At 49.2% G+C, this 9,490-nt stretch overlaps 1 protein-coding gene across 1 annotated transcript; it reads right to left on the minus strand.

Moving 5' to 3' along the window:
• Positions 1-1,715: 1,715 nt before the first annotated feature.
• Positions 1,716-9,490, minus strand: LOC310835472 (uncharacterized protein; the record flags this gene model as incomplete). Its single annotated transcript, XM_083720100.1, has 4 exons — positions 1,716-2,093; positions 4,217-4,392; positions 6,248-6,435; positions 9,483-9,490. The coding sequence occupies 4 exons, from the start codon at positions 9,488-9,490 to the stop codon at positions 1,716-1,718; spliced, it is 750 nt and encodes a 249-aa protein (XP_083576226.1).

Raw genomic sequence — 9,490 nt, forward strand, 5'->3', positions numbered from 1 at the left:
GGCCTGGCGCGCTCTGGTCCAGGGGGTCACGAAGAGGCGGACACGACTAAACGACTCAACAACAACAACCATCCCCTCCGAGTGTGTCCTGGTTTTCCAGGAACAGTCACTGCATCATAGAAGCTGTTTTCCTATTTCCTCTCCTCCACTTATTGGAGAAACAATTAAATGTGATGCGCACGTGTGGGTGGGGGGAAAATAAGAGAGACTCCTTTATATATTGAAAGTAAAAATCCCTGCACCAAATGAAGGAAATGGTTTAGCTGGTGTAGACAGCCCTTCCTATAATTTTGGAGGAATCTACATTCTTCAATTAGGGACGCGGGTGGCGCTGTGGGTTAAACCACAGAGCCTAGGACTTGCCAATCAGAAGGTCCATGGTTTGAGCGCCCATTGCTTGGTCCCTGCTCTTGCCCACCTAGAAAGTAATGCAAAATGGATTGATCTGTCCCAGACTTTTAAAAACATCCCCTAAAACAGCACTTTAATATGAATTTTACTATCTAACGTGACCATTGATCCATGAAATGAAAGCAATCAACAATGTACTGCAGTCACACGACCCATCAGTAGCTGAACAGTCACAAAAACATAACAAAAAAGAGCCACAAAAACGCAAAATAAATAGCAAAAACAGACAGACTTCAGCATAACACTCAAATCGGAATAGTGGCACTCAAACTGGAGCATGTCCGGCTTCCGAAAAAAGTTCACAAACCGGAACGCTTACTTCCGGGCTTGCAGTGTTTGGGTTCCAAGTCGTTTGAGGACCAAGGCGTTTGAGGACCAAGGTACCACTGTAAGATATAAAATAAACTGGGGACTTCTGCATGCATGGCAGCTGCTGCACCCACAGGGCTATGGCTTTGCAACTTTGGAGAGCAAAATCCGCCCTGCGTCCTGAATGGGGTAACTGTGCCCCTGAAGGACCAGGTGCGCAGCCTGGGAGTCATTTTGGACTGTCCATGGAGGCGCAGGTCAATTCTGTGTCCAGGACAGCTGTCTACCAACTCCACCTGGTACGCAGGCTGAGAACCTACCTGCCTGCGGACTGTCTCTCCAGAGTGGTGCATGCTCTGGTTATCTCCTGCTTGGACTACTGCAATGCGCTCTCCGTGGGGCTACCTTTGAAGGTGACCCGGAAACTACAACTAATCCAGAATGTGGCAGCCGGACTGGGGACTGGGAGCGGCCACCGAGACCATATAACTCCGGTCCTGAAGAACCTACATTGGCTCCCAGTATGTTTCTGAGCACAATTGGTGTTGACCTTGAAAGCCCTAAACGGCCTCGGTCCAGTATACCTGAAGGAGCATCTCCATCCCCATCATTCTACCCAGACATGGAGGTCCAGCTCCGAGGGCCTTCTGGCGGTTCCCTCCCTGCGAGAAGTAAGGTTACAGGGAACCAGGCAGAGGACCTTCTTGGTAGTGGCGCCCTTCCTGTGGAATGCCCTCCCACCAGATGTCAAAGAGAACAACAACTACCAGACTTTTAGAAGACATCTGAAGGCAGCCCTGTTTAGGGAAGCTATTAATGTTTGATGTATTACAATATTTTAATATTTTTTGGAAGTTGCCCAGAGTGGCTGGGGAAGCCCTGCCAGATGGGCGGGGTATAAATAATAAATTATTATTATTATTATTATTATTATTATTATTATTATTATTATTATTATTCAGGTTGTGAATGGGGAAATCCCAGACTCTTTTCGCCTACGTTCTCAGCCAAAAAGCCTGCAAGGGCAATGCAGACCCACACCACAGTCCCAAATCCTGCCTCCTCCTGGTCTCTCTTTGCAGGGGTGTGGGGTCCAGGGGGGCAGTGCCAGAAACTGCTTGGGCACCCCCCAGGAGAGGCCTCGGAGCGGCGTCCATGTGGTCCTCTGCTACGGCGGCGACAAGCTGTTTCTTCCCTGGCACAGCGCTCTGTGACGTGGTCCACATCCGAGGTGCTTCCAAATGGTGCCGGTCCATCGCGGTCGCTCCTCTTCCTCCCGCAAGGATGCCAGGGGGGTCATCGGTCCGGGGGGGCTTCTTCTTTGGTTCATGCTGGCTCTTGCGGAATTTGGCCCGTCGGTTTTTGAACCACACCTGGGTGGAAGAATGAGTGTTACATTGGCCTACTGGGGGACGGGCAGGTGTGACGGACTCGCTGGTCCTGAATGGGGCAACTGTGGCCCTGAAGAACCAGATGTGCAGCCTGGGATTCATTTTGGACTCACAGGTGTCCATGGAGGCGCAGGTCAGTTCTGTGTCCAGGGCAGCTCCATCTGGGATGTAGGATGAAACCCTCCCTGTCCACAGACTGTCTGACCAGAGTGGTGCATGCTCTGGTTATCTCCCACTTGGACTACTGCCATGCGCTCTCCGTGGGGCTACCTTTGAAGGTGACCCAGAAACTGCAATTAATCCAGAATGCGGCAGCCAGACTGGGGACTGGGAGCGGCTGCTGAGACCACATAACACCAGTCCTGAAATACCTACATTGGCTCCCAGGATGTTTCCAAGCACAATTCAAAGTGTTGGTGCTGACCTTTAAAGCCCTAAACAGCCTCAAAGGCCCAGTATCCCTGAAGGAGCTTCTCCACCCCCAAAGTCCAGCCCGGACACCTGGGTCCATCTTCCGAGGGCCTTCTGCCAGTTCCCTCCCTGCGAAAAGCGAGGTTACAAGGAACCAGGCAGAGGGCCTTCTCGGTGGTGGCGCCCGCCCTGTGGACCGCCCCCCCCCCACCAGATGTCAAAGAGAAAAACTTCAGAAGACATCTGAAGGCAGCCCTGTTTAGGGAAGCTTTTAATTTCTGATGTTTTGTTGTGTTTTTAATATTCTGTTGGGAGCCACCCAGAGTGGCTGGGAAACACAGATGGGTGGGGTATAAATTATTATTATTATTATTATTATTATTATTATTATTATTGATAGAGGAAGAGGAAGGAGAGGAGAGAGACAGCCCAGTCCTCTCAGTTAGTATTCATTTGCTATGAAGGATAGTTTGAATGCACAAACCCGTGGCCCTCCCCGATTTGGAGAAGTCCGTGTCCTTCCTAGCTCTGTCCCAGGAGAATACCAAAGTATAAACCAGTATGGCCAGTGGAATAATCCTCTCTTGCTGGTGGGGGGGGGGGAGTTTGGGTGTGTGGGAGGCAAATGGAAAATTGAGAGGTGGTGCTATGTTAAATGAAAGTGCCAGCCAGAACGTACAATTATCTGCAGGAATGCCCCTATCATAAACTGGGAGGTTGACTTTTGAAGGGAACGATGATAAGGTCCCAAACCTTTCATCCTGGCAAATTACAGGGATGGGGAAAGGTCAGGGTTTGACCCCTGCCGAAATATCAGGGCTCTTTTGCAAGACAGCCCTGCTCCCAAGCGAACGGGTTACACGTACCCTCCAACATTTCTGCAATGAAAATAGGGACATCCTAATTTCAATCATAATCCCAGACAGGGCCAGATTTCGGTTTGATGAGGCCCTGAGTTACTGAAGGTAAGGGGGCCCTTTATATGTCCAGCTGTCCTTTGTCAACAACAAATAGTCGCTGTTTTGTTGTTGTTGTTGTTGAATATATGCTATATGGTAATTGATGGGGACGTGGGTGGTTCTGTGGGTTAAACCACAGAGCCTAGGACTTGCCGATTAGAAGGTTGGCGGTTCAAATCCCTATGACGGGATGAGCTCCCGTTGCTGGGTCCCTGCTCCTGCCAACCTAGCAGTTCGAAAGCACGTCAAAGTGCAAGTAGATAAATAGGTACCGCTCCGGTGGGAAGGTAAACGGCGTTTCCGTGTGCTGCTCTGGTTCGCCAGAAGCGGCTTAGTCCTGCTGGCCACATGACCCGGAAGCTGTACGCCGGCTCCCTTGGCCAATAAACCGCGATGAGCGTCGCAACCCCAGAGTCGGCCACGACTGGACCTAATGGTCAGGGGTCCCTTTACCTTTACTAAAAAGGATTCTATGAAGGAGAAAAAACCGGGACATCGCAAGGTCATGTGTGCAGCGTTGGTCCCCTCCTCCATCACCCTTGCAAGTTGACGCCTCTGGCCCTAACTGTTCCCCTAATGAAATATTTCACCGCCAGCAACCCAGACAACGCGGGTCTGCCCCAGAGGCAGACTTGAGAAACGCCTGCCTTCGCTGCAGCACATCGATGGGTGCTGGGGAAAGCGAGTCAAATTTCCCCACCTCCCTCTCCGCCGAGGGTGCGCCCCTGAAATTACCTGTACGCGAGCCTCGGGCAGGTTGGCGAAGGCGGACAGCCTCTCGCGGGTGCCCATGTCTGGGTAATGGGTCCGCTCAAACGCGCTCTCCAAAGCCTCTCGCTGCTGCGCCGTAAAGACAGTCCGGCTCTGGCGGTGCCTCTGCGGCAGGCCGTAGTGCAGGTCCAGGAAGATTTCTGTGCATGTGCAAAAGGCTTTTATTATTATTATTATTATTTGGGGAGGAGGAAGTGGGACGAGAGGGAAGGAAAGGCAAGGCTGGAGCGTCGTGGGAAAACCTAGTCCGTCTAGTATTAAGCTAAGGCGTGGGTAGGCAAACGAAGGACCGGGGGCCGGATCCGGCCCAATCGCCTTCTCAATCTGGCCCGTGGATATGGGGGACTCCCTCGTCCTGAATGGGGTCGCTGTGCCCCTGAAGGAGCAGGTGTGCAGCCTGGGAGTCATTTTGGACTCACAGCTGTCCATGGAGGCGCAGGTCAATTCTGTGTCCAGGGCAGCTCCATCTGGGACACAGGATGAGACCCTCCCTGCCCGCAGACTGTCTGGCCAGAGTGGTGCATGCTCTGGTTATCTCCCACTTGGACTACCGCCATCCGCTCTCCATGGGGCTACCTTTGAAGGTGACCCGGAAACTGCAACTAATCCAGAATGCGGCAGCCAGACTGGGGACTGGGAGTGGAGACCACATAACACCAGTCCTGAAAGACCTACACTGGCTCCCAGGACGTTTCCGAGCACAATTCAAAGTATTGGTGCTGACTTTGAAAGCCCTAAATGGCCTTGGCCCAGTATACCTGAAGGAGCGTCTCCACCCCGGACACCAGGGTCCCTCTCCTGAGGGCCTTCTGGCAGTTCCCTCCCTGCGAGAAGCAAGGTTGCAGGGAACCAGGCAGAGGGCCTTCTCGGTGGTGGCGCCCTGTGGAACGCCCCCCCACCAGATGTCAAGGAAATAAACAACTACCTGACTTTTAGAAGACGTCTGAAGGCAGCCCTGTTTAGGGAAGCTTTTAATGTTTAATAGCTTATTATATTTTAGTGTTCTGTTGGAAGCCACCCAGAGTGGCTGGGGACAGTGGCGTAGCGTGGGGGGTGCAGGGGGGGCCGGCCGCACCGGGCGCAACATCTGGGGGTTAGGGTTAGGGGGCGCAAATCCACGGGTTAGGGGGTGCAAATCCACAGGTTAGGGGGTGCAAATTACTTGCTTCAAGTTTAAGTTTTATTGCGGCAGAAGCCAGTGACATTAAACACCACAAGAACAAACGAAAGGAAATCAACAACAACATCAGGGGGAAAAAAAGATTACACAAGGGAACTCCGCAGTCTGCCATTCAACAGAAGAAATTTTCCTTTAGCCCAACTCCTGTATGGCTCTCAAATTAGCCCCTCTGCCAACCTTAAGACCCTTGAAACAGTACAATCAAAATTCTTAAGATCATTATTTGCTACCCCAAAGTGTACACCTAATGCAGTCTTAAGGCAAGAGGCAGGACAGCCCAGAGTGGAATTAAAAGTCTGGGAGCAAGCAATATCCCTCTGGCTGAAAATCCATTACAATCCTAAGGGACTGTCACCTTGCTTCCTGGCCGCAGTTCCCTATCCTCCTTGGCTTATGCAAATTACTTGCTTTGCCCCGGGTGCTGACAACCCACGCTATGCCACTGGCTGGGGAAACCCAGCCAGATGGGCGGGGTATAAATAATAAATTATTATTATTATAATTATTATTATTAATACAAGGAGCGGCACAGAGACTAAGGAAGATGGCAGGCAAGCAGGGCCACTATCCGAGCTGTAAGTAAGAAGGTAGGCATGTGCGGGGGGGGGGGGCAGGCTTAAGACCCTTTCCTCCTAAGGGGCCATCTGTCTGGGACGCTTTGGCCGGCATCCCCGGGGGTTGAGCTGGATGACCCCAGGGGGTCCCTTTCCAATGCTACAATTCTACAGTGCTGTGACTGATCTCGACCGCCCGGCAGCCCCGTTTTGCAGAACCAACAGCCCACCTTGGAGGGCAGCCGGTCCAGCCCCGTTTACCTGCCAGGTGATCCATGGCGGGGACGGCGCAGAAAGGCGTGAGTTGAGTCGAGGGTGCCAGCGGAAAGGGGGAGCAGCACCCTCCCGGAGCTTGCAGAAGAGGGGGTGGCACTGCATACAGGAGCGACGGAGAGGTCATCAGCGGGAAAGCAATGCTGCCAGTTATATGGTACATGGTCCTCTTTTGTCTAGAAGAATAGAGGGAGGCAAATGTATTAGCCAAAGAACCTGGCAAAGTCTGCCAGCTTCAAAGGGAGTAAAGGTAAAGGGACCCCTGACCACTAGGTCCAGTCGTGGCCGACTCTGGGGTTGTGGCGCTCATCTCGCTTTACTGGCCGAGGGAGCCGGCATACAGCTTCCGGGTCATGTGGCCAGCAGGACTAAGCCGCTTCTGGCGAACCAGAGCAGCGCACGGAAACGCCGTTCACCTTCCTGCCAGAGCGGTACCTATTTATCTACTTGCACTTTGACGTGCTTTCGAACTGCTAGGTTGGCAGGAGCAGGGACCGAGCAACGGGAGCTCACCCCGTCATTGCGGGGATTTGAACCGCCAACCTTCTGATCGGCAAGTCCTAGGCTCTGTGGTTTAACCCGGAGCGCCACTCACGTCCTTCACTATTAATATAAAAAGGTAAAGGGACCCCTGACCATTAGGTCCAGTCGTGGCCGACTCTGGGGTTGCAGCGCTCAACTCGCTTTACTGGCCGAGGGAGACGGCATACAGATTCCGGGTCATGTGGCCAGCAGGACGAAGCCGCTTCTGGCGAACCAGAGCAGCGCACGGAAACGCCGTTTACCTTCCCGCCGGAGCAGTACCTATTTATCTATTTGCACTTTGACGTGCTTTCAAACTGCTAGGTGGGCAGGAGCAGGGACCGAGCAACGGGAGCTCACCCCGCCGCGGGGATTCGAACCGCCAACCTTCTGATTAGCAAGTTCTAGGCTCTTGGGTCTAACCCACAGCGCCACCCACGTCCCTTTCAGAGGGAGTAGGTCTTCTTAAAATAAAGTAATAATACAGTCATAGCTCATATTACGTTTGCTTCAGGTTGCGTCCCGCGGCCACCCAGAATTAACGGAACGGGTTACTTCCGGGTTTCACCACTCGCGCATGTGCAGATGCGCAAAATGACGTAACGCGCATGCGCAGAAGCGGCGAATCGAGAACGCGCAGACGCAGCTTGCGTTCTGTTCAGGTTGCAAACAGACCTCCAGAACGGATCCCATTTGCAACCAGAGGTACCACTGTAATAATGATAATAATAATAATAATAATAATTTTCTTTTAGGATCACACACACATACACACAGTGGTTGTCAAACTTAATCCGTTCCGGAAATTCCATTCCAAAACCAAAGTGTTCCGAAACCGAGGCTCGCTTCCCCATAGAAAGGAATTCAAAACAGATTAATCCGTTCCAGGCTTTTAAAAACAACCCCTAAAACAGCCATTCAACATGGGTTTTGCTTTCGAACGAGACCGTTGATCCATAAAACGAAAGCGATAAACAGTGTACTGCAGTCACGCAATGGATCCACCAGTAGCTGAACTGGGTTCCACGCAGTCGCAAAAACAAAATGAAAAAGAGCCACAAAAACAAAAACGCAAAATAAATAGGGGAAAAAGACAGACCTCAGTGTTACACTCAAAACGGAGCACGTTCGGCTTCCAGAAAAAGTTCGCAAACCGGAGCACTTCCTTCCAGGTTTGCACCCCACATAAACCACTCACCAACTCGCAAGATCTCTCTTTCTTTCTCTCTTCCTTCTTCACTCCCCCGCCTTCATGGCTCTAACTCCCAGCTCCTGTTCATCCTCTGCTATTTAACAGCTTGGGGGATTTGGGGGAAGGGGGGTTGTAAGCGAGGGGCACGTGTCAAACTCTGACCTCTCCCCCCCCAACTTTCCTCCTGCACCCCTCCCCAAATCTAGTAGGAACTTAACCAGAGCTCAGCCAAATTTATATATGTGTGTGTGTGTGTGTGTGTGTGTGTGTGTACCTACATATATATATATATATATATATATATATATATATATATGTTTAAAATACAAACATACATCTAGGGTAGGTATAACAAGGTTAAATAAAAATAGGGGGGAAACTTCACGACTTAAAAGCAAGAAAAAATATGAAAAAAGAAAAAAGAAAAATGTGTGTGTGTCTGTGTGTGTGTGTACCCCCCCCCCTCTCTCTATATATATAGGTTTAAAATACAAACATACAACTAGGGTAGGTATAACAAAGTTAAATAAAAATAGGGGGGGACTTCATGACTCAAAAGCAAGAAAAAAAATATGAAAAGAGAAAAAAGAGAAAAAAAGAAAAAATAATGAAAAGAAAACCAAAGATTTATACAACATCATGTCCTTCAAATAATTTTTTTTTTTTTTACAAGAAACTTCCAATCGTTCTTTTTCTATCGTTGTGGTATTATCTCGCAGTTTTATTTTGTATCCTTTTTCATACATCCTACTAAGATATTTGTTACATTTATTTAATAATAATAATAATAATAATAATAATAATAATAATAATAATAATAATAAAAAATTTTATTTATTTCCCGCCCTCCCCAGCCGAAGCTGGGCTCAGGGCGGCTAACAACAATAAAATAGTACAACATGTAAATAGTATTTAGCGTTCGCAAGTGTCATTCCAGTTCTGCTAAGGCGGTGTTATTTTGGCAATGTCTTATATATTCCTTAAATATTTTCCATTCTTATATTATCTTATAGAAATAAACTAAATAATAAAAATAAAAAAGTTTAAGGTAAAAATGAGAAAAACCTAGAATTGTACAAAGCCTTAACGGGACGCCGTCTACAAACCTCGTTTCACTGAACTATTCGATTACTTCTCGTTTCAGGGATTTTCACGGTATTTCATTTGTTTTGTGTAATTTCTCGGTTCTTTTTTCTACTTTTGACATAACTGCTGGCTCAGAGCGGTCTTTAGGCTTTCCAAGGAGTAAAGTTCTCTGAGCATGTAAAAAGATCACCATCACCTCTCTCCTGTCCATTTTAAAAAGAAGCGTCACTCTCTCCTGGACAGGTATGAATGAATGGATCTACATTTGCGTCAGCCATCGGCCGCAGCAATAAAACAACAATACGACATACGAAGAATAGAAATAAAAAGTCAATTATATACAATACATTTTAGGGCTTTGAATCAATAGTGGATCTTATTCTGATTGCCCCAGCTAAAAAACCTAGCCACCTTTGCTGTCACCTGTTCAT

Source organism: Podarcis gaigeae (genome assembly GCF_964106915.1).
Source record: "Podarcis gaigeae genome assembly, chromosome: 18".
Classification (NCBI taxonomy): Eukaryota; Metazoa; Chordata; class Lepidosauria; order Squamata; family Lacertidae; genus Podarcis; species Podarcis gaigeae.